Here is a 26,419-nt window from a genome sequence, read left to right on the forward strand (position 1 = left end):
TATGTATACAGTATTGTTCAAAATAATAGCAGTACAATGTGACTAACCAGAATAATCAAGGTTTTTCGTATATTTTTTATTGCTACGTGGCAAACAAGTTACCAGTAGGTTCAGTAGATTCTCAGAAAACAAATGAGACCCAGCATTCATGATATGCACGCTCTTAAGGCTGTGCAATTGGGCAATTAGTTGAAAGGGGTGTGTTCAAAAAAATAGCAGTGTCTACCTTTGACTGTACAAACTCAAAACTATTTTGTACAAACATTTTTTTTTTTTCTGGGATTTAGCAATCCTGTGAATCACTAAACTAATATTTAGTTGTATGACCACAGTTTTTTAAAACTGCTTGACATCTGTGTGGCATGGAGTCAACCAACTTGTGGCACCTCTCAGCTGTTATTCCACTCCATGATTCTTTAACAACATTCCACAATTCATTCACATTTCTTGGTTTTGCTTCAGAAACAGCATTTTTGATATCACCCCACAAGTTCTCAATTGGATTAAGGTCTGGAGATTGGGCTGGCCACTCCATAACATTAATTTTGTTGGTTTGGAACCAAGACTTTGCCCGTTTACTAGTGTGTTTTGGGTCATTGTCTTGTTGAAACAACCATTTCAAGGGCATGTCCTCTTCAGCATAGGGCAACATGACCTCTTCAAGTATTTTAACATATGCAAACTGATCCATGATCCCGGGTATGCGATAAATAGGCCCAACACCATAGTAGGAGAAACATGCCCATATCATGATGCTTGCACCTCCATGCTTCACTGTCTTCACTGTGTACTGTGGCTTGAATTCAGAGTTTGGGGGTCGTCTCACAAACTGCCTGTGGCCCTTGGACCCAAAAAGAACAATTTTACTCTCATCAGTCCACAAAATGTTCCTCCATTTCTCTTTAGGCCAGTTGATGTGTTCTTTGGCAAATTGTAACCTCTTCTGCACATGCCTTTTTTTTAACAGAGGGACTTTGCGGGGGATTCTTGAAAATAGATTAGCTTCACACAGACGTCTTCTAACTGTCACAGTACTTACAGGTAACTCCAGACTGTCTTTGATCATCCTGGAGGTGATCATTGGCTGAGCCTTTGCCATTCTGGTTATTCTTCTATCCATTTTGATGGTTGTCTTCCGTTTTCTTCCACGTCTCTCTGGTTTTGCTCTCCATTTTAAGGCATTGGAGATCATTTTAGCTGAACAGCCTATCATTTTTTGCACCTCTTTATAGGTTTTCCCCTCTCTAATCAACTTTTTAATCAAAGTACGCTGTTCTTCTGAACAATGTCTTGAACGACCCATTTTCCTCAGCTTTCAAATGCATGTTCAACAAGTGTTGGCTTCATCCTTAAATAGGGGCCACCTGATTCACACCTGTTTCTTCACAAAATTGATGACCTCAGTGATTGAATGCCACACTGCTATTTTTTTGAACACACCCCTTTCAACTAATTCAACTAATTGCCCAATTGCACAGCCTTAAGAGCGTGCATATCATGAATGCTGGGTCTCATTTGTTTTCTGAGAATCTACTGAACCTACTGGTAACTTGTTTGCCACGTAGCAATAAAAAAATATACGAAAAACCTTGATTATTCTGGTTAGTCACATTGTACTGCTATTATTTTGAACAATACTGTATATGTATATATATATATATATGTATATATATCTATATCTATCTATCTATCTATCTATCTATCTATCTATCTATATATATATATATAGAGAGAGAGAGAGATTTTTTTTTTGTATTATCAAGTTAAACTAAATTAAAAAGAGGAATATTGCACTTTTCTTTTTTACTTAACTATAATAACCCCTCTATGTTTACTAACAATAATTGTAACTATAACCATAAAAAAATATTTGGAAAATTTTTTTCTCTCTTCAGAGCTCACCTTTTGCCATGCCATGTGTGTGGCACACTGCAGACGACAGAGGTGAACATGAGAGCTGTGATGAATGAGAACAGCACCAGGTAGATCACACCCTCCAGTCCATCATAACACACGCCAGTCAATGCCTGCACATAATCCTGCACACAAATTCACTGCCATCACTGACTCGCTTTCAACAGCAGAGGCACACAGTTAGGATAACATCACAAGGATGAGAAAATAATGACAGAATAAAAGTACATTTTTGGGTCAACTGTCACTTTAAATGCCTTGCATGCAACAACACGGAAACCAGTCTCTTTTGGGTATGTGGATAATAGATAGAAAAGACATGAAAACAGTATGATAATATCCAGAGCTAGACTTTCTGACTGAGAACTTCCTGCAGGAGACGGCACCATATGCTGCAGAGAGAAACAGGGCTTTTAATATTACATGCTGAGCGGACCGTGAGCAGCCCTACACATGCTGCTATCAGAGAAACATGGAAGAGTCTTCCCTCCTCCAAATTACTGTCATCATTAACTGCTAAATCGCTCTATTTGTAATTACTGCCTGCGCTGCTCTGCATCTCCAGCACAAACTCTCCCACATACAGCCCAGATGCAGATGGTTTGGGCCGGAAAGTATGTTATTGCTTTTGCAGAATGAAAACACCATCAATAATGTATAATACATTTCCAAAAGTCCACATTTTATCTGTTACTTTCTGTTTCTCATGGGAAGGAGATGCATTTTTTAGGACCACCCCAACAGCAGGCCTCTGTCTCTCAGCCCTGAGGAGGAACTCTTAGAAAAGAGGACTGGCTCCAGTGTGTGTGTGTGTGTGTGTGTGTGTGTGTGTGTTTGTAAGCGCACTGCAGGTGGGCTGTAAAACCCTGGTTTCTCATGTCACAGAAGCCCACAGGTTGAGGTTACAGTGAAGATGGCGGCGAGATGTGCTGAGAGTCAGAGAGGAACCTAAAGTGGTCACATACTCTGAAACACTTTCTTACCATGTGCAAACTGCGGCAGTCCACAAGAGCAGTGAGCTGGTGCAGTCCGACTTCAGTGGTGTTCAAACCCCCCTGAATTTGCTCAAGGTTTCCCTAAAAAACACCAAGACATAGTTTGAAATAAAGTGGTTACTATAAATGCAATGTCTAAATAGATATTCTCTTAAAATGTAGCTTATTCCTGTGATGGTAAAGTCTTCAGTGTCACACAATCCTTCACAATTCATTCTAGCATGCTGGTTTGCTGCTCAATAAACATTTCTTGTTATTATTTTCAATGCTAAAAATGCTTTGTGGTACTTAATATTTATGTGGAAACCATTATACAGTTTGTTTAAAGATTATTTGATGAAAAGAAAGTAAAAAAGTACAGAATCTCTTTGCTCTACTATCTTTATTTATAAAAAAAAAAAAAAACCATGCTCCAACACTACTCTTTCTATTCAGTCTACTGGTTTTCTTTTTATTCATTACAAATAAAGATCCTCCAACATTAGCATTCTCTATTCTTTTTCTTTTCTGTATATCTAAAAAATGACCCTCTAATACTAGCATTCTCTATTCTTCCATTCAATCTAATTGTTTTCTTTTTATTCATTATAAAAAATAAATAAACTTTCAGACTAACCGAGCCTTGTCACCACACTTGCATATTATTGCTCTTTTGTGGGGTTTGATTGCTTCTATTGTCCTCATTTGTAAGTCACTTTAGAAATTTAAATGTAAATGCAATGCATACATTAGGAAGTATAATCAATATCCTCATTTCTATTCAGTTCTCATGAGTCCAGCACACAATGGCACACAAGACAAACAAAACATTCACACAGGAGGATGTCAAATAAGAGATGCTTGTTTTCTTTCTTTTAAAGGCTCTAAGTTGTATGAAGTTGCAGTGGTAATCAGATTTTGGCTGGTTATAAGGGTGAATTATTTCCATTGATTCAGCGGTTTCTCTCAGCGCTTGTGTTTGAGCAAGAGGACGGCTTTCTTTCCACATGTGCAGAATGTCAGCCATCACTTTGTCCCAGAACACACACAGATGCTGCACAATGACAGAGGCCCAGGGATAGTGAACACACACACACACACACACACAAACATTTCCACACAGACACTACAAAAGAACCTGCTTTTTTTCATCAGGGACTGAGAGAAATGGGCCATACATACTACACGCATGCTCTCAAAACACACACACACACACATGCAGATATCTACATACACACGCTCACCTTTGTTGTGGGGTATTCTCGGACTGCAGAGCGCAGTAGTTCTGACACATCGTCCTGCATTTCCACCAGTGCTTTGTGACTGCCTGACAGCTTCTACAATAAGACAGAAACAAAACCTGTTACATGCAGTGTGCAAAATTCATCTCATTTACAAGCTTATTCTTAGAAAAGCACATAGAAATAAATTATATATCTTTTTTTTTTCAACAATTACAGGTTTTTCAGGTTACTCCATGTTTTTTTTTGAGACATACAGTAATCTGGTTAGTACAATACACTAAATTTAGCACAAAAACCTACAGATCTAAACACATTTGTGTAAAACTTAAAGTGACTCTGAAAATGAAAAATAAGATGAAACTAAAAGATAGCAGTTGAAAAGTGAATTATAAAAAAATAAGAAAGAAGTCACCAACGCTACATGTATTAGAACAAAAATACAGTAAAACTATAGTGACAATTACTATAATAATAAAAATAATAATAATAATAATAATATTATATTTAAATACCGGTTTTCTAATATATGTCATTTATTCTGCTGTTTTAGTGCTCAAAGAACATTTCTTATTATTATCAATGTTGAAAATACTATAGTTGTGCTGCTTATTTTTGTAATAGACATTGTGATACATTTTCAGGATTCTTCAATGAATAGAAATTTTAAGAGCCCTATTTTTTAAATATAAATCTTTTATTATTTTTTTTACTTTACTTTAAATCTTTTACTTTTTATTTTTATGATTAATACCTTTATTGTCGATCTACTGCATCTTCGCTAAACAAACTATGGATTTCTTCGTATAATTCATAAAACTATATTGCTATAAATAAGGTGTGTAATTATTTGATTCTGGTTATTTTCTGGAAGGCACACACATGCAATATAAAGAGCTCGACAGGTAACACAAACTGGGTTGCACAACAGCCACTTCCTGGCCAGTGCAGCAGTATTTCCTCAGTGTTGATTCCCCACTGCACACACCCACGCTCACTCCACTGTTAGTTCTGCAGCAGGAGAGAGCTGCTTGCATAATGCAACCCTGCATTTACACCCAGCAGCAAAAGTCAGTACAGGCTCTCGCATCCGGCCTTTTAGGTGTGTCACAGAGCATTTCAAGAGCACAGGTCTTGAAAACATGAATATTTGAGATGCTAAATGGCCACCGTGTTCTCGGTGTCTGCCAACAGCTCCACAATGATAGGCTGGGAAGTTCGCTGACATTCAGTGAGAAAGAGGCAATGAAGAGTACAACAACAACATGTCCTTCTTTACAGAGCTCACAGAAGACTTCTGCTTACGGTGTTAATGGCAGGAAACAGTACTGGAAACTAACTAAAGACAACATGCAGCATCAGCAAGGTTCAGTGCTGCTAACAAGAATTGTGAAAAACACAAACAAACGCAACTCCAAGTTTGTTCCAAAATTATGCTCCTTAGAAGATACATTCTTTTGGTTAAATTCTAATGCAGTGTTATATACACTATCATTCAAAAGTGTGAGGTTAAAAATATTTTTCTTCTTAATACAAATTACTACTTTTATTGAGCAAGGACACATTAAATCGATCACATTTTCAGTCAAGACGTAATGCTAGAAAAGATTTAGATTTCAAATAAATGCTGCTCTTTTTTTAACTTTCTAATTCAAAGAATCCTGAATAATGTATCAGGCTTCCACAAAAAAAACTGCACTTTTTCAGTGTTGATAGAAAAAACTTTTCTTAAGCATCAAATTAGATTGATTTCTGCATATCGGCATATTAGATTGATTTCTGGCGGATCACGTGACACTGAAGACTGGAGTAATGATGCTGAAAATTCAGTTTTGCATCACAGGAATACATTACATTTTACAATATATTCAAACTGAAAAGTTATTTTAAAATGTAATATTTCACAAAATTACCATTTTTATTTAATCTAAAACACAGCAAAACCAGCCTTGATGAGCACTGGAGACTTCTTTAAAAAACATTACAAAAAATCCAACCAATCCCAAACTTCTGGCATCCTTCACAGATGAAATACCTCTGGCTGTTTTGAATGCAAGAACATGTCTTGTGAAGTTAACTGCTTGTGTGCATTGTAGACAGCTGCTTTAAAGCATTAAACTTCAACATTTCTCTTTAAATGTTCTTAAAATATTCCTTGGTGACATTTTAAATCTGAAATCAATATCCATTTCAAAAGATTGCTGTCTCAGATGTGGATCAGGCTCACTTCATCAGTATGCTGCATGAGAACTGGAGGAACTCCATTCAGAGACATCAGCTGACAAAGTAGAGCATTCAATCTCCATATGGGCATTGCCCTTCATTTAAATGAAATGACATCAAGACAATGGAGCGGTCATGGACATAACCCATCAATCATGATCAGTTAAGAGCTGTGATTTGTCTGAATCATGCACATACATTACTCAAATAAAGATGCTGAGTCGGACTCCATTAACTAAGGAGAAAGGCAGGAAGCCAAAGGAACACACATTTCCACTGAGCAGCTCGCAATGAGACTGCTAATGTACAGTGGCAAACTAAACAGGGGGCGGCACTTCCCCTCTAATGGAGTGTGAGGAGGAAGGAGACTGGCTGTTTTCCAAACTCGAGCGAGATACCTTGCTGTCTATTAACGATCTACAGAAGGGACGACATTAATGGTCCCTCACAGTGCACAGGACTAAAATAACTCTCCCAGAGTCTGATGTTAGAAACAGTAACTTAAACTACTAAGCATATTTTTGTTGACTGAAAGCTAAAATAAAAGATTTTATACAATTTATACAAATTTCAAAAAGTCTATAAATAAATGTAAAAAAAAAAGTCAAAAGAATGCCAAAATTCAAACTAGAATTTAAACTAGAACAAAATAATAAATACTATAAAATAATGTAAACAATGCAATATAATACAGGTTTAACTTTTTTTTTAAGTGACCTAATAGCAATGAATTCTGGGATTATCATTTCCATGATGCACACATGTAATGCTGTATTAATTTTTTTTTTGCAAAATTAGGTATGTATAATGGTGCATAAATTTGCTATTTGCAAAAGCCTTTCTGTTGGGAATGTCTCTATGATGCCGGACTTCTCCAGCTGGGAAGCTCACTATTGTTTGGAACAGAGACAATGCATTTTTTCCTGAGGACGTCTCTCAGAGATTTGAAAGTGAGGGATTTAGTTAAAAGAGAAAATCTGAATCAGTGCTATCAAGAGAGGTAGACGCTATGATTACCTGTTGGAAGGGGTTGACATGACCCACGTTACATGTGAGGTAATACTGCAGGATATCTGTAAAGAGAAAGAGAGGCAGTAGGTCAAGAGCCATGACATGAAAGAAATCAGCATTTATTATCTAGACGAAAACCCACTCAGGTATGACAGTTTTTCATTTCTGTTCATCTATAAGCGTATAATACAATTTAGGCAATGTAAGTCATTATAAACCTGCAACATTCTACAAATCGTTTCTCTTTTCCCAAAGCAGATGAACCCACACACTGACACATTGTCATTTACTGAACTCAGAGAACCTACAGCGGCCATGTCAGGTATCTGAACAGCTAGATTTCCATCCACCAGCAACACTAGATTCCATCCACAGTTGCCTCGCTCACCCAAGCTAAGCAGAGCATCTTTCTCTCATGCAGAAAATAATTTCCCAGTCACTGCACATGAGTCAACTAATCCCAGAACAAATCTTCAGATTTTGAAGGAAAATCTGTAGGATGAATTCAAACATGCTAAAATGTGTCCATTTTAAAGGGATTATTAAGATATTTTCGATGAAATCCAAGGGCTTTGGGACCTTCATTTTATGAAGCTACGAGAATACGTTTTGTGCACAAAGAAATGCATTGTGGTACTCGCATTGAAAACTGACACAAAAGACGAGAAATTGTAGAACAAAGTCATTATTTTTCTTAGTGCACAAAACTATTCTTGTAGCCACATCCACTGATGACACATGGACTATTTTAAAGTTTATTTTAATGCCTTTACTAACTTTCTGGGACTTAAACGTGTCCGTTAAATTGTTGTATGTGGAGGGTCAGAAAGCTCTTGGATTTCATCAAAAATATCTTCATTTGTGCTCTGAAAATGAATGAAGATCTTATGGGTTTGGAACGACATTACGAGTGCATCATAAATTACCCAAAATATTTAATAAATGAATAAGACTCTAGGAAGTCATAGGGGTGTTCAGGAATAACTCTTGCCTGGTTCAGGAAGTTGTTAGTTTCAGTTGCTTATTAATAAATGCTCATCAGCAATAGGTGGCATATTCAGTTGAATTTCATTGCGATTTCTACTATTTTTTAGTAAACGCGAACGGAAAACACAATCGCACATTTGAAGAGTGCTGTCAGGTCACTGAAGCCAAGAACTGAAGACTTCGTAAATAGCAGGTTAGTATCTCAAACAGTGCAGCTTGACGTTATTAACACCAAGGTCATGGGTTTAAATCCCATTAAATAACAAGTTTAAAATCTACAATCCACACACAGTAAAGTTTGGGGTCCAACACTGTGAAGTAAAATGACCATGCAATAAATCAAATCTGTGAATGTAAAGATGAGTTGAAATCTAGATTGCAGTGTTAAAAATACTTTCTATTTCTGCACAGGAAATGGTACTAATTCACACAGTCCTCTCACAAACCTCCACACGCCAACGCAGATGGAGTCTTGGGTCATCTTCATGCGCAGCTTGCAGCGGGTTGCGTGGACGCGTATCAAAAACAGACACATGCGTCAGAGCGGTGGGTTTGTTGAGGAGGAGTTGAGTGTGATTCTTTCATCACTATCATCACACACGGCAGCGATTAGGGGGGAAAAGTAAAACCTGCTTATAAACAAGCCAATTCCCCCATCCCTTACAACCAGCCTCCTTGATTGCACTATAAATGGCATAATTATAGCAAATGATGAGGGGAATAAACTGGCCTCTCAATTACATCCATGGATGGCTTTATACAAAAGGCTAGACTGAGCAGCGTTCATTTCTAGCGTAGTAGTGGAGTTCAGTGCCAGATTTATAGGTTGTAATAGTATTCAGTGAGAGGGCCAGAGCCCCACAGGCTCATATGTCATGTGTAAATGACCTCCAGTAATTGGATGTAATATTGGGTGACTGGTGATGCCCATATGAAACCGAACAAAGACAATGGAGTGGCTTCCAAAAACGATCTGAGAGGAGGCAGAGCTTTAAATCCTACTCACGCCACGATGACTGCAGGCTGTAAAAGATCTGGATTCACACGAGACAGGGAACACGCCGGCGCACTGACAGATCTTATTTATGAAGTGTTTCACAGATTTTCTTCAATGATGATTGTAAAACTTAACATCCTTCTGCAACGTTATCAGATGAGTAAACTGCATTCATAATGGAGGACAATTATAGCATGCATTGTTGTTAATTTTTTTTAAGAGGAAAGCATTTAATTTAGATACTTGTTTGGACTATTGTCATCTTCTGGGTTTGAAATTAATATCGAGTGAACATCAAGGCAAGGCAAGTTTATTTATATAGCACATTTCATACACAATGGTGATTCAAAGTGCTTTACATAAAAACAAAAAAACAAAATCAAGTAGACTTCATATGGATGGAAACTTTGTGATGTGAATTAAAAAAAATACCATAAACTAGTAGGTTAGTCCACCATAACAGAGCTTTAAGTATTCATAGGATTCGGCCTAATCCTAAAAACAGATTTTTTGGTATAAAATGAGTAAAATAAATAAATACACTTTTTTTTTAAGCCAGGCTAATATAAAACAAAAGTGTACTGTTAGAAATTAAATGAAAGAAATAAAAAGTTCCCTAGATTTATGATTTTAATAATTCCAGAACTGTATCACAGCCTGTATAATGGATCCACATGGTCTCTTTAAACAAACAGATTCAGTATTAACCGGCACAGAAGATATGCTGGGATACATACTGAGGCTTTCCTCACAGAAGAGACACGATGGATGGCACAGGCATGTGTGCTGTCTGGAAGCGCACAAATGTCTTAGTTATATTTTAGGGAATCGCAGTAGGATGAGTCAGTCTAGGACAGTGATAGCCAGAAGGAACACACTCAGAGCTTTCTTTATCTTCAGTCATTAATGCTTCCGACTGAATTACTGCACCAAATATAATTCTGGACTAAAGAGATGTAATTAGTGGAAAGGTGTATGCTAAAATCTGATGGGCATATTTTGATGATGTTCCAAAGACTAATTTTATTCTAGAATCATGGTGAGACCAATTCTAAAAAACCCAGTAGCAAAATATTTTTTTCCTTATGAAGCAATCATACTTCAATATTTTATCCAAACTATTCATTTTTCTTGTCTTTTCCACATTTTGGGTGAACTATCTCTTTAAGGACTTATTTAGAGCAAATGAGAGGAACGCTGCAGATAGAAAGAACAAAGATAAGAATAGAGCCCAGAAGACACAATTACATGGGTGCGTGAAGCTGATAGTCACATGGTTTATCATCCCCATCCTTCAGCAGTTTTCTCTTCCTTTCCTCTTATCTCTCTCCTCTGTTCTCCAGAAGTTCTTGCCGTAGCTCTTCTCTTCTCGGCCGACCAACAAAGTGATTAATCAGAACAGACGTCAAAGTTGACATATAAAACCTGCTTGTCCTACATGACAGCATATAGAGATCCAGATGCATACAAACACATTTCTGCTTCCTGCATAGCACCAATTCTAGCCGACATTCATTAAGTACCAATATAACCACTGCATCTCAGTGTCTAACCTCAGGTCCGACATAATGAAACTATTTAAACGCATTTAACAGGATACACACAGGTTCAGGCCAGTGCAAATGCTTCCTTTCCAAGGATCAACTCATAGGAAGACCAATTTCCAATGGACCGTATCCCCAGAGTCCACCTAGATTAGGCTTAACCAGAACACATGAGCATAACTTTCCATCATCAACATCTTGCCCTGGCCACCCAAAAAGGAACACTCGGACACGCAAAACAAACAAAGTCTGAGAAAAAAACACCCACACGGTTGTCTCCTTCCCTGATTTACTGAGAGCATCCAGCCTCCTGTGGATAATAAGGTCACTTTGAAGAGGAACTGCTGTGTTGTGTAATGCTGATAAAGTGAGGAACAGAAAGTCAGATGTAACGCTTCCTCTCTGATCCAACAGGAAATTAAAGCCTGAGTGCCTGTTTATCAATCAGAGAACACGCTCCTCCGTCAGGAGAGGTAGGACAGACTAAAATCAGACAGACTTGCAAGAAGGGCTGCACAATTAACTGAATGCGATTGTCATGAGAAAATTGTCAGTAAAGCTGGTTCTTTGATTAGTAGTAAATCTCCATCATGTGCTTTCAGATGGAGCAGCATTTAATACACAAGACATAGTTCACTGACAAGCTTTGCAAAATCGTGTTCAATCGAATACGCTTTAATTGCGCTTTTATAAAATCAAAGAAATCGTTCTGTGATTACGAAAGCTGTTTGTGTAGCTTTTCAGTGAAATATAGCTCTGTGTAGTAAATGCTGCTCCATCTGAAAGCACATGAAAATACTACATTTAATAACATGTTTTTACTCCAAACTCACTTCATATTGTCAGATGAGTGTTTGAAATAAATCCTTCTGTGAGATGATGCGGCTTCTTACACAGAATAAGGCACGCAACATTTAATTGTATTCTAAGCAATGTGGCTATGTCAATTAGCATTACATTATTATATACTTTATTATGCTAAAAATTATAAGACGAACTCGGATAAACCATATATTGCCGTAATCGTCTATTTATTAGTCACATTGAATTAATGAAAGCAGTCAAATTTTCTGTTTATTCAGCAACCACTTTAGGCATTTCCTGGGTTTCTTCTGCGAGACCTATTTGGATTTTCAGTGCGAGGGTGCCCTGTGGCGTTTGGACGGAGATTTACTGCTGATCACAGAACCGTGCTTCAGTTAAAGATACACATGAAAATCACAGCTTCTGCCCGATCGCGATTTAAAGTCTTTCCAATTTAATTTTGATTAATCGTGCAGCCCTACTTGTGCGAGATTCAAAATAACACCTGCTGGATTAAGCATCTTACAAATCATAAGGAGGTGGAAGAAAGAAAGAAAGAAAAAAAGATATGTAATATCTGTGAGATTTGAAAGAAAACTCTGGATTGGAGTGAAATGAAACAAACCTTTCTTCATAAGCATATACTGCTCTGACACCTCTGTCATGTACATGTCAGGCGCTGCACAGAAGTCACTGAAGCCCTAAAACGAGAAAGAAAGCAAACAATGAATATTAAAAGGGGTATATTCTAAACTTTATATAACTTTATAAATAAATACCATTTCAAATAATGGTTCTGCATGATAAACTTCCTATTTATTTCATTGTTCCCTTCTATTAAACTTTTTATAAGAATTCTGAAAAAAAAAAAAAAAAACAGAAGATTTCGTGCTTTCACAAAAATATTAGGCAACCAAACAGTTTTCAACATGGATAATATAAAAATCTGCACTTTAGAATGATTTCTGAAGGATCATGAGAAACTGAAGATTGGCCTAATGATTCTAAAAATTCTAATTAAACATCACAGAATAAATTATATTTTTAAATACATCAAAAACATCTTACCAACTTATAAGGGATAGTGTTTATATTTTAAGCTGTGTTTTTTAGCAACAGTGTTTAATTAGCATCCTGGAAGCTTGCTGTGCTTTAACTGGTTGACAAGTGTTGTGTTTTTAAGATGGCATGTCAAGCTAAAAATAGTTTAACTTTACAAAAATGCACCTAGAAATCCCTCAATTCTGTTTAACTGCATTTTGCAATCGAAAGAAAACATCTAATCTAAATTTCCCCAAAGGAATGCGTGCAATCAAGTCCTGGTGAATCTGAAAGTAACCTAGTCATACAGGGACTTTCATACAACTGATTTGCCAACTAGTAGTTGGCAACCCACTGATTCATCTATTTTGACTAGCTTTGACTTTAAACTGTAGGTTTGTACATTTCTTATATAAAAATGACCTTTATTATGTTTGACTAATTGCTGTTAGTGTTTTGATTCTGCGTGTTTGAGTATGTTAACAAAAACATAGCATGACATCCCTTTAAAGCAGTTGTATAATATAACTATGACTAAGAGGCTGCTAATCACAGAGATGAACTATTACTGGCTGCTTTATGTAATTCCACAGTTATAATCTGGGCATATTCAGTGAGATCTCAAGACGAAGAAGCATCACTACAATACTGTCATGTGTCTGTGTGGAGAAGCGTTGCCATGGAGACACTCACCGAGGAGACCGCCAGTTCCAGACCCAGTGTGCCCCAGCTGATCACCAGCGCCAACACACCCAGAAAACACACCCTGAGAGAACACAGTTAATCAGCGTTTCTGCTATCAGTTTATACAGTCTACACAAATAATCTTCTTCTAAAAGGTTGAAATCCCCTCAATGGGCATTGCTGCTTAGAAAAACCCTTGATCCCACTACAGCTTTCAGCTATAATATGAATGTACTGGTGGTAAAAGTATAGAAGCAACAGTGGGATTCAAAACCATTAAGTAATAAGCATGGATTGCTATCATCCATACAGCACATGGTTATATTTCGAGCCTCACATCTGTGTAAAATAAACTTGAATTAAAATATCTGCTCACTTTCACATTTAACATCTGATGCCCACGTTTGAGCATAACATATTTAACATATTGCAGATTAGCAGACTGTAAACTTATATGAAATTAAGCATATATGTATATATGAAAAAATACTTTTTATAATTACTTATTTTTATTTAGCATATATGCGTAATTAAAAATACATTTATTTATTTAGAGTTTGCTAATCTGCAGTTAAATTTAATTAAATTAGTTCTTTCTTTGTTTTAAATATAATTTATCTCTTTCTATGTGTGAATATATAAAATCAAATTCAATATTTATTATTTTAATTAGCATATATACAGTACACAAATTAAAAATAATTTTAATTTTGTCTGCTAATCTTTAATGTTAAATTTAAACTAGTAATTTATTTTATATTTATATACTTTATATACATTTATTCAAGGATGCTCATTTTATTTTACTTATATATATATATATATCTGAATTCCCCCCCCAAAAAAAACCTGTTAGCAGCATAAGAACTCTAAAATCAACATGTTTCAGATAAAACAGTCAGACACTAAAGGGAATTTTTTTTTTTTGGGTGATGTGTACATTAATAAAAAGTATGCCTCCATCTGTTCCTTTAAATAAATGCCAAGTCAAGTAGTATCATGAAATGCTTTGAGTTGGGATTGAACTATGGTAACCTAAAGATTTCAAGCTTTAGGCGAGTAGCAAATTTTATTGCAGGGCAAGCAAATCAATATCCTGACATTTACCTTCTGACATGGCCTTAAGTCAAACCAACTTTTTCGCTGTATAATGTGAATGTGAAATGTTAAATGTCTTAATGTATAGTGAATAAGACAAGCTACAGGAAATCAGTAAGCCAGCTTCAGGACAGACAGGGCAGGCTTTAATGTGAGCTCTAGCCTGGGGGGAAACGATGCACTGCTTCCTCCTATAAGACACAGCAGGTTAAACTACCAGGTTAAAAACGGCCTTAGAAACACAATGGCTCTATCCATAACACTGTGTTTTTGGCAGGTCTGATGGAAGGAGTTGTGAACTATCTACTAAATGACTGAACATGATTGGCCCCACACCACGTCCCTGAGGTACTCCAGCACAAATAGGAAACCAACATACAACTGAAGAAACCTTCCAGAGAATAGCTTGCTTACTTACAATAGCACTGTTCCAAAGTCTAGTATGCCTCCTACCTACCCAGACAGCATTTTAAGCTATACACTTCCAAAACAAAGGCTGTTTCAAAGGATAGGCATGCCAGCTAAGGCAACACAGCATGTATGCTTCAATGAGAATGCAACCTAGAACGAATTTGGAAGAAGTTGTTGGACATCTGCCCAGTGAACCTCACTACAAATACATATATTTATTTTAAAACCTATATACAGTATATATCTCAAAAACATTTTACCCAATGTTTTGTGTGTTTTTTAAACATTTTATTCTTGGAGTACAGAATGCAACAGCGGGGTTCCAGAAGTAAAAATCTATTTATTGTCTCCATAGGGGAATTGATTTTTTAACAATAACTTAAACACCTATACAGACAGACCTACTGTGAGCTATGAAGTTGTTAATCAGTGGGGTAAATGCTTTTGTTGAAGCCATCAGCATCATTTTACTTAGTTTATAAATATATTTTTAAAATAATCATATTCAAGAGTGGAATTCCTGGTGAAACACTGAATCTCCACCAATCAGAGAACTAACAAGCAAATCGCACCAGAATACTGTACACAGTTTTGTACTTTGATTTGAAGCAGAAAAGTTTTTGAAAATCAGATAAAACGACAGTGGCAGTGGCAGGATTTTAAGGCCATGTCAGCATCTGAGGCTAAATAGCTAAAATTGCAAAAACTGAGTTACAAAAAAATTAAACGTTCACATAAATAAAATAAAAATATAGTAGTACAGCAAAATTACTAAGACCTGGGAATTCTAATAAAATGTGTTTAATGGAAAGGAGGTGTCGGAAAACATACAGAGTTGGGAAGACAAAAAGGCACAATTTGTAATGTTGTGATTTACCTCTTAGATGGTTGGCTTGGTTAATGGTTTATAATGCTTTAAGAAAGACTCTATAAAAATACTTATGGGGGAAAATGAATAGTAAAAATACTACTGGAACCAAGGCTGCTGAAAAGATAGGTGGACACGGTTGCATTGTTAGCTTTGTGACATCTCTAGTTGCACACAAAACTAAATAGTTTCCAGTTCGCCCTATACTGTCTCGTGTAGGGATTTTTTAAGGTTATTTTTTGTCATCCAGCATAATGTGCATTTTTTCTTTTTGGAATTTTCAGTGTCAACACACCACAAAAGAGAACAGAAGAGTGCATAAGTAAACCCATTGGTATACTCTTATTGTTGAGTCTTTTAGCACTTTAAATGAGGAAGTGTGGCAGGAAGTTACTTTCTATATAGAGCGGTTTTGGAACCGTGCTAATGTGTCTGTTTTTCGAGCTATGTTGTTCAGGTACTGTGGTGAGCTGAGGGGGGAATAAGAGAGAATGAGCCTTTATAATTTTATAACAGAAGAGTATAACTAACACTTCATAAATCAATCTGGTGTAACTGCTTTGACAGAGTCAGAAATCATTCATCACAGCCTCATGGAGTGGATGGCTCCCTGACAACGAAGGACCTTTGTGGGTCAGTGCAAGAGCGGATCAAATATTGCTGGTCATTTGCTAGTTACCGTAAGCTTTATTTTCCCCGGTGTACCACACATGACCCAAAAGACACAAAGCCATATGTGGAGCCTTACCCAATCAGAGTTCCTTTGGAGTTGCGGATAAGGCCGAAGAGCACCAGCAAGCAAATGAGCACATCAAACAGCAGCAGACCCAGGTAGCCCAGCCACCTAAAGACAACACCACATTAACATTACAAACACAGCAAAACCCACAGTCAATATAATGAACACTCTATGACAATGTATAGCAAACTCAAAAATGGAAACATTAAGAAACATTAACAATTCTTTAACAAATAGTATAAAATGCTTCACAGATCAGTTGTCTCTTGTATATTTAAATAATGATGCACAAGGATTTTACTTACCAAGGATGCACAAATTTGATAATTCATAAGGTATCAAAAAAATAAATAAATGATATTGTAAAAAAAATTTAAACGTCAAGGTACCAAGTTTTCTTAAGTACCGGTGGTAACGAGGACCACCTTTTTTTTTACTTTTATATATATAGTTTTTTAGGTTTGTAATTTATTTTCATATATTACTTGTGGAAAAACTTGAAACACAATTTTAAACAAGTATAAAGAATGGCATTGTTTAACTTTATTAATAAAAATGGTGTGTTGTTCAGCTAGCATGTTTTTGTGTTTTGTTTTGGTACAGAGAACCATGAATTTTTACTGGTAAATTTAGTCTAAATTTAACTTTGGTTTGGTACAGAAATTGGTACAGAGAACCGGGGATTTTCACTGGTATCAGTACCGAATACTGAAATTTTGGTACCGTGACAACACTAACAGGTAGGTAAGGTTGGATCTGGTCAGCTCTTAAAGTGACAGCAGTCTAATATTCCTGTGTTCTGTCATTCATGTTAGTCAAACAACAAAAATAACAGAAAAAACTCTGACTTCGACTAAATCACTTCTGTAACTTTAATAAGGAGAAAAATTATTTAATTTAGTGAAGAAAATTTTGTTTTTTTTAATACATGTGCTAACTTTATGCAATGTAGCATTTTCTAACTGTTCTACTGTAGGCTTTTTTTTGTCCTTTTGCTTGTAATTAGTTTCTTATTGTTATTTAATAGCTGACTATTTCCTTGTTTTCAGTAAGCATCAGTGATCCATTTACATTTTCAGAAAAGTTTTTATTTTATTTTATTTTTAAATCAAAGCCAAAATTATTTGGTTTTCTGGCTTTATCCTGTTTTGGAAGTCTAAAATTTAACTTATTTGGCTTTTAAGGCAAGCAAACAGACCCCAAAGCAATTACTTTCAGAGAGAAATGTAAATGGCTGTCGAGAGGTGGAAAGAGGCAGTGAGTGAACAGAATACTAATTTCTATTCTCTCTGAGAGAGCACTGTTCACAACTTATCCGATACAGAGAAATCCTTTGAGCACTGTTTCTTTTTCGCCTGAGACTTTGTTTTTTTTTGGATGTCAGAAAGGTTTTACAACCCTTACAAACAAACTGAAGTACATTTCTAAATGTCTGTCAGAAATTTGTTTGTGTTGTCACAGTATTAAAATTTCAGTTACCAGTATAAAATATTCTTTCTTTTTTTTTTGCCACATTTCCTTTACCAAATAAGTTTACTCACTGAAGCAACCCTCATATTTTAAGTTAATATTTTAATAACACTCTCACATGTTCACAGCTCTCTGATGTCACTTAATGGTAACATGTAATTTTTTTGCAAATGTTTTATAATCAAAGTTCATACCTGTACCAGTCATATAGTTCAATCTGGGTTGCCAGATCCTCCAGGGAGATGCTGAGATCGCTCCCAAAGGGAATGCCAGTCATCTGACGAACCAGCTCCCTCCGCTGATCCTGGAGTTTGTGTACAATGGACAGGTAGTCAGTGTGCTTTGCATACTGGTCCTTTAGTAGCTGAAGGTTCTCGTCCACAGTCTGGCTCTGAGCTGATGTACTTTCTGACACCTACAGACACACACATTTGCTTTTTAAGTTGTTTTTCTCTTGAGTTACAGATCATACAGTATAACATCAGAGTATGTCTGTGAGATTGTCAAGTTCTGGTGTGTTTTTGGGGAGAAGGAGCACTTAGTGAACATAACCCAGTGTGCATCAGTGCCTCACCAGTCTGTCCACTCCTGACACGGTGCGATTAGCATGGCGGAGGGAGTAGGTAAACCGATTCACACCATCACAGGTCTCACCATTCCCGTAGAAACCAACAGCAATGCCAGCGCTGCAAGGAGACAAAGAGAGAGGCATTCAGACTCTACTGTCTTCATAACTCATCTGAACACACACGAATGACTTATTTAATAAGAGTGAATTCTCACAGATCATTCAGGGCACTGATTTACAGCAGTCATTTCTAAACAGGAATGTTTCAGGGGTACATGTAAAGATTTGAAACTAATTATAATAAAATCCTAAAAATAAACAATCTTGTGTTTATTTTTGTAATAGTCATAAATACACTATGTGCAATATGCACAACTGTTAAAATTATTTTGGATAAGATTTGTTTGAAATATTTTTTGTAAAACTTTTACTCAGTAAAGAAACATAAAATTGATCAAATTACTGACAATTATACAATAGATGCAGTTCTTTTGAACTTTCTATTAATAAAAGAATCCTGGAAAAAAGCACCCTGCTTTTAATGTTGATAAAAATGCTTCTTAAGCATCATATCAGCATATTAAAATATGCTGATATTTTCTGAAGGATCGCATGTCACTATAAAATGGAGTTGACTAATGAACTCATAAAAGTTAAGTTGTAATAGTATTTCACAAAATTACAGATTTTTACTGTATTTTTGATCAAATAAATGTAGCCTTTCAAAAACAGAGACTTTCAAAACTTTAGCTTTCTATGGACATTTGATGGGTTGTAAATAGGAAAGAGTTTAGTATTGTCTGAGAGAAATTAATTCTGAACATTATTGCATTACATATGGCTCATAACCAGAAGAATGCTGGTTCAAGCCATATAAATGCAATAAAACATATAGCCCTTTGCCCCAAAGGAATGCAATAAGATCCCTAAATGTTAACGTAATGACTACTCACTTTATATATTTGTACAATTTGCAACTAACAAAATGCTTTTAGTCCATTTAGGTCCAAGCGTCTGTGCACATGTGAGAACCACAAGAGGAACTAGTGGTCAAATGATCGATAGCACTCTGTGAAACTCAACACAACATCGACACAAACTGTTGGGTACAACAACAGCGCTGGGAGAAGATGGATGAAAACGAATCGATTGCGGTAACAGCTTTGACCAACCAGAGAATCAGGTCACAAATAAATGGCTGCCCACAAACCCACTGAGGCCGTTCAACGCAATGTAGAGACCACCTGCACCAGAGATATGACCACCAACACATCCGACTTAAACTTGTTGCCTCACCACCAGGTGGCAGAAAAGTACAAACTGCAGCCGGGGCTTTCAATCCCACTCATTCCCATTCCCCACCCTCTCTCGCTCAAGTATGTCACCCAACTCCATTGTAAAGCCTTCAATGGCAGCTACAATCAGCAGCCACCCCACTTAAAGGGGTTCTGCGGCTAAACAAAGAGCTATTCACCACAGGACAAGCCCCACAGCTCTCAGCCAGAGTATATTTAAGACACATTCAGTGTGTTTGCCAGTATTATCATTTGCTTCGCAAATGGGCCAAAGTCTAAGCATTAAGATTTCACAATAAGGTCTGAGTGTGAAGGACCCATTGTGGCTGAAGCACTACGCAGGAAATAGCTTGAGTGAGAATCTCTCAAACTAGCTCTATATTTTGTAAACATGCAGTTAGTTGTGCTAAGCCGATGTGGTTGTTGGTGTTATTCTCCATGCGCTGTGCTGTTCAGACGGGGCGTGTTGCGGCACGAATGTGCAGATCTGGAAGCAGATGTCACCTCGCCGTCCCCCCGAAGCCACGGTCATGTGACCCATTAGAAAGGTCTCAGTGGAGTTCCCAGCCTTCCTGCTACACTGTAAATCTGGTGGATAATCTGCATGAGCAAAGTTAACTAAATACACAGAAACACAGTCTAATCTCTCATAGCACAACATGAATGCTTTGAGAGTGATACGATGGACATTTCTCATGTTGTTTGTATTAAAACTAATTATAATGCTACTTGTGTTTGCACTACTCCAGAACTATGCAATGACTTCACTAAGAAATTATCTGTTTGTTAGAAGCAGAGGTTCATACTGTATTTTTCAAGCAGGAAGAAATTAATTAATGCTACTGGACTATTTGTTCAAAGTAGCGTTCTGGCAGATTTTCAGATTTTCTTTTTTTAATAGAATTTTAAAAACAAACAAATAATAGATTCTGTATGTTGATTTTAAAAAAAAAAGCACTTTTGTTAAATATTTTTACTTAATGTGACTTACTTCTAAGAATACTATGGTATGACCATTGTAATCATATCAAAAAAGGAATGGGTAGGCAAAATAAGGCTGTCAGCTATAAAACTGTCAGCTTAAAAAAAAAAAAAAAAAAGGAAAAAAAGGGCAGGTTTATAGAGTCAAATACATCAAACCATATAAGAGACATCCCAGATATTAGTTCTGCAGAGAGAAGGGAAAGTGAATGTGGGCTCTAAGGCAAGATATGACCCGAGGACAGATCAATCAATGTTCCCGCAGCTGTGGCATTTGGTGGTCCCATATCACTGCTGTCCTGTATTAAAGAAAACTCAGTCTGTCAGACAGTCTCTATTCTGGGCCACAGCTCTCATGGGTCCATACAGACATACTGCAAACAAATAAATAACAAAAATAAGCCACATGACTCATCAACATCTATCCCAGTGCTTGAGTTGTATAATATATAATAAGTAATGACCCGTGATTGTTGATCAATGTGAATGGGGTTAAATGCTCCTTAGAGAATAACACTCCTCTGACTGGACAGATCACGCTGAGCAATCTCATTACTAATGCCCATCCTGGTGCGCCCTTCCCCCTAAAGCACAGCATCGCCAAGCAGTGGGGATTTGGTTAAGTGGAGTGTCTCACAGCTAAGACAAGTCTCTCTCTCTCTCTCTGAAAAAATGGAAATCTTATATTTATCTTATAGTTTTATGTATAAAATATATGTATACAAAAATGTTGGATGGACAAGCTTATATATTCCCATCTCAATTCCTAAATGAACTGCACACTGGCTGCTGTGATGCTATCAGAGCCGTTGAAGGGGCTTTAATGACAAGTCATGAGCTGATTAGCATAAACGCTGTAAAGGTTTCAGAGTCTTGCTCTGGATTTGCATAATATTTAGTTATGCAGCGCTATGGCTAAAATATGCCTGAAGCTGCAGACATCAGAAGTCCAAGCGTGAAACTTAGGTGGCTTGTGCATTGGATCGAGTCCTCCAGGCTGTTTCACACCAACTACAATCAAACTATCTGACAGAGGTGAGGATCAAACTTTAATCACTGAAAACAGAGCAAATTCATGCGTCTTGACTTCCATGCCACCAATTCTGACTGAACAGTGTGTATTTGAAGGGATTTCATCTGGACTAAATAATGAATGTGGTGCAACAGAACTCAACAGAGACATAAAAGACACACTCCTATGTAGGAGCAAATAACAACATGAAAGCTAAATGTTACTCAAAATAAACCGGAAACACTTAGAGTAGGTGTTAACCTACATGACTGATTGGACAGTGAAGGAATCTACAGTAACATGACTAATTCTACCGTTTACGATCACTCCTCTGTGACCTCATGAATCACTGACTCAGGACAGGGGATTGCATGTCTCAACCACATTTTGTAAAACATTCTTGTACTCTCTGGTTTCTATTTGATCACTCATGTGTTCCTTCAAATGCGTCCACCGAGATTTCTTGTTAAGCTCTCAAAATATGTGCCTTCATAAGCAATTCTCAGGAAGTTTCACCATACAATTTGCTTCCAAGAAAGACCAAAAACTGCACAACTCCAGATATCTATTTCAATAGAAACAATTATCTGACATATTTAATACCAAATCTGGTGGAATAAGATAACCTTCAGATGGCACACATTACAAGGGCTTCTTACTAAACAGTGTCTAGATCCACAGAGTCTACAGGAAGACTGCACACTGTATGGACGGCATGAGCTTGTTTCCTCCTCATGCATAAGTGATGAGAAGTCCATGCAGTATCTGCACTTTTGCACATTTCCCATGCTGATTGGGGTAGAATATCTTCAGAGTTTTGCAGAATAAACTTAAATATGCTCATAATATGCTTAAATAAGCTCAAATAAAAGAGATGGGTGAGGAGATTTGTACGAATGACGTACAAAAGAATTACGTGGAAATACGCAGAACTTTCAGTGGAATTCTGCTTGGTGCAGTTACAGTTAAGGCGTGCTGATGTGAAATAAGATAATGTTTGATGTTCGCCGCTTTTAAGTGGTATATTTTTTATTTTCAGTGGACACAGAAGCTGAACAATGGGCAAATCTGCTAAATGATCAATAATGCGTCAACTTGTCCTTATTGTATTACTCAGGACCACGATTACTCTTACTGTAGCAACTCTGACTCTGTTCATAATTATTAGGGATGTGTAAAACTACATATGTAATAATATTTGTAATAGTATTATAATATTATTTAAAAATCAACTAGATGGTGGCTGAAGGTTTCAGGTTCACCTGAAGCAAATTAGACCCATTTCTAAGAGTATGTTTAGACATTACAGGATGTTTATCAATCTATAAATGAGTGGAATGGAACGGAGTCGAGAAACATTTAAAAAAAATATTTGTAACCATTTTGTTGTTGGCATGTCTTCTTTAAAAAGCAAACACTGTGGTGGAAAACACCAAAAATAAATTGCCTGAAGCATAACATAATGGCTAAAGGCATCTGTCTGAATGTGTATGGCTTTAGAAATTATAAATTTAATGAAGCTTCTGAGATATTTTACTATGCAAACGACCTAACAGCTAAATCACAATCATGCTGTGAGCATGCAAATCAAAACACCATCTCTAAAAAATTCAAAACTTAAAAGAAAAAATGCATATTAACTCCTCATCAGCTGAACAACAAGATGACCATCGCAATCATTTGTAATAATGGTCACTTTAAAAAGTAACATTTCATCCTATACTTAAAGTCTACCAATTGAAAGTGAGGATAAAGTCTGCCTAAAGCATTACTGGCTGCAGGCATGCATTATGAGAATATTAATATCACATTATGAGAAATCCTGAGTCATGTCCCTCGCAGGTGTGATGATTATTAATGGTGTTTGTGTTGAAAATGGGCTCATCTTCCTCCCCACAGGGAGGAATCAGCAGGGAGCCTGAGAACATGTCAAAGAGAGTGTTCTCCATATTTCCACTTCCACACAGGACCAGATGTGCACTGATAAACTTTCACAGAAGGGAAGACGCTTGCTCAACGTGCAAACTCACAGCAGAAAGCATGAGACCGAGAAAAACGGAGAGAAGAGTTTTAGTCACTGATTTAGCAAAAGAGTGAACCGAGTGCGAGACTGACAGAGAGTACGGATTTGTGAGACTATCTCTTCATGGATTAATAAACAAGTAGGTCCACATGGAATCGCTTTCCTCACAAGATCATAAGACTAAAATCAAACAAAAACTAAAGAAACTAAAACAAATAACAAAAACAAAAAGCAAAGAAAACAAACTAAAACAAAAACAAACTAAAAAAAAAAAAAAAAAAAAGCAAACTATTACCAAATCATAACAAATCAAACTAAAAAGAAGTAAACCAAAACAGACCAAAGAGAAATAAATAATCATCAACCATGTTGGTCTACAGCAGATGTAATTTACTTTCTGTTATTGATTCACATTTTCTTTATATTATATATTTTTGTAAACTTGCACTGATGTATAATCTAAATAAGACCAGCATATTTATGAAGTATTTATTAGGGTCAAGTCTGCTTCCATGGTGCCTTATAGGAGAAGGCTTTTTTCGCCTCGTCTTTGAGCTCTTTACAACTTCCGAGCTGGGGAAAAAACTGAACTGTACTGAAGACAGGATTTACTGCTTGGTGTGTAACTCATAGTGACCATAAAGTTCACACCTGTCATCAACATACACTGAAGAACAGAAACTCACAAAAACCACACAGCAGGCCCTCTCTCATGCGGACACGATCACGGACGGACTCCCTGAAGAGCGAGCGCACGTTAACATGGAAAAAACAGGAGGATCGGTCATGAGATGTGGGGGGTGGTAGTGGAAAAAGGTGGTGGTCTTTTTGTGAGTCCTTGACGATGGCTGTAATGGCAAAAACCATAATTGCCGGGAAAGACGCTGCCATAGCAACAGTGTTTATTTGAGGCAGGATGTCAGACCGGACAATAGCGGAGCCTCAACTTTCCCACCGAATTCTTTTCATTCACATTGTGCGTCAAACATCATCATAACAAAAGCCAGCTTTACTTATTCAATCTGTTTATTTATGAATCCTTCCACTGGTTTCCATTCACTCACAGAGACATCTTGACATCTTGAATGTTAATGGACTATAATGCACTTAAAAAATAAAAAATAACTCTACGGTTGGTTCTGAAGACAATGAAGGAAACCTAGAGTGAAGGACAGCAGAAACACTCTTTGTGATTGCATGCATTAGAGCAACATCACCGGACAGAAGGTTGTGTCTGAAGTAATGACTTTCTCAAGCACAAGCCCACTTTATTCTGCAGCTCAGCACTTTGTCATCATCGACATTATAACACACCAGGAATTAAACGGTCAATGTTTCACCTCAGCAAATTTCACAAACCAATCAATAGCCATCCAGTGATTAATTCAAGCAATCCAAGACTTGTGTGTAGAAGGACCAAGAGTTGATTCTCAAGTAGTCAAATGTGCTTTATCAATTTGCATTGAATGTTCAATTCTTTTCAAACTGCAATGCATTTCACTACGAGATCCAAATGACATGATCATGAAGAGTGGAAATAATCAAAATCAAGATTTTGGCGTTGCACCAAAGAATGCCAAGTAGTCATAATTGGACAAAAGCTTTATTTAAAAAAAAGAAAACCCTTTACAGGGATAGTTTGCCCCCAAAATAAAAATAATCTTAAAAATAATAATACAATTTGGTCACCATTTAAGCCATACTTGGTGTATATGACTTTCTTCTTTTAGGCGAATACAATCGTAGTTATATAAAAAAAAATTGCCCTGGCTCTTACAAGCATTATAATGGCAGTAAATGGTGGTCAAGATTTTGAAGTCCAATAAAATGCATTTATCCATAGTAAAAAGTGCTCCACATGGCTCCGTGGAGTTAATAAATGCCTTCTGAAGCCAAGTGAAGTGTTTGTGAAAAAAAAAAAATTCATGTTTAAAACTTTAGAAACCACAATATCTAGCTTCTGCTAACTGTCGCACCTCCGTATCGAAATCCTGTCATTTTTCCTTACAAAACCTTGTTTTGTACTTCTAATTCATGACTGGTGTTTTGTTTTTCCACATTCATCACTTCCCAACGCAGACTTGCTGCGAAAGTTAGTATACAGTACACTGTGTTACCGGTGTTAAGCTGCAACACTGGTTACGTCAACTGCCCAAAACTCAAACAAACTCACGGTTTTATCTGTGGTTCCGTCATGGCAGAGCAACAGTCTGAAGAGAATCCCGCTAAGCAATCTGGTTCAAGTTCAGCTGCCCGAATAAGAAACTAAATGTCTCATGGATGTCTAGTTCACTTTCTACTCAAACTCTGATGCCATTAAGAATCTGGCAAACTCTGGCAATTCCAGTGATCAATTCTTCATCAAAAGCACTCATCTTATAAACCTTCTTACCATTGACTTACTTCTTTACCAGATAGACTGATCAACAAAACCTGGGCACTGCTAATACCTTAAAAGGGTAGTTAATGTAAAAATGAAAAATTCAGTAATTTATTGATAATCATGCCCTTCCAACCCTTTATAAATTCCTTAC

General features: G+C 36.8%; 1 protein-coding gene across 1 annotated transcript in view; it reads right to left on the bottom strand.

Moving 5' to 3' along the window:
• The window catches only part of ttyh3a (tweety family member 3a), a 52,241-nt gene that overhangs the window by 10,663 nt on the left and 15,159 nt on the right, over positions 1 to 26,419 (bottom strand). The window contains exons 3-11 of the mRNA XM_026257726.1: positions 18,581 to 18,692; positions 18,201 to 18,421; positions 16,546 to 16,641; positions 13,430 to 13,502; positions 12,321 to 12,396; positions 7,370 to 7,425; positions 4,133 to 4,225; positions 2,898 to 2,990; positions 1,903 to 2,039 (exon numbers count right to left, since the gene is read on the bottom strand). Of these exons, the coding sequence (XP_026113511.1) occupies positions 1,903 to 2,039; positions 2,898 to 2,990; positions 4,133 to 4,225; positions 7,370 to 7,425; positions 12,321 to 12,396; positions 13,430 to 13,502; positions 16,546 to 16,641; positions 18,201 to 18,421; positions 18,581 to 18,692 (957 nt within the window). The remainder of the gene's footprint in view (positions 1 to 1,902; positions 2,040 to 2,897; positions 2,991 to 4,132; positions 4,226 to 7,369; positions 7,426 to 12,320; positions 12,397 to 13,429; positions 13,503 to 16,545; positions 16,642 to 18,200; positions 18,422 to 18,580; positions 18,693 to 26,419) is intronic.

This window comes from Carassius auratus, unplaced genomic scaffold, assembly GCF_003368295.1.
Source record: "Carassius auratus strain Wakin unplaced genomic scaffold, ASM336829v1 scaf_tig00214480, whole genome shotgun sequence".
Lineage (NCBI taxonomy): Eukaryota > Metazoa > Chordata > Actinopteri > Cypriniformes > Cyprinidae > Carassius > Carassius auratus.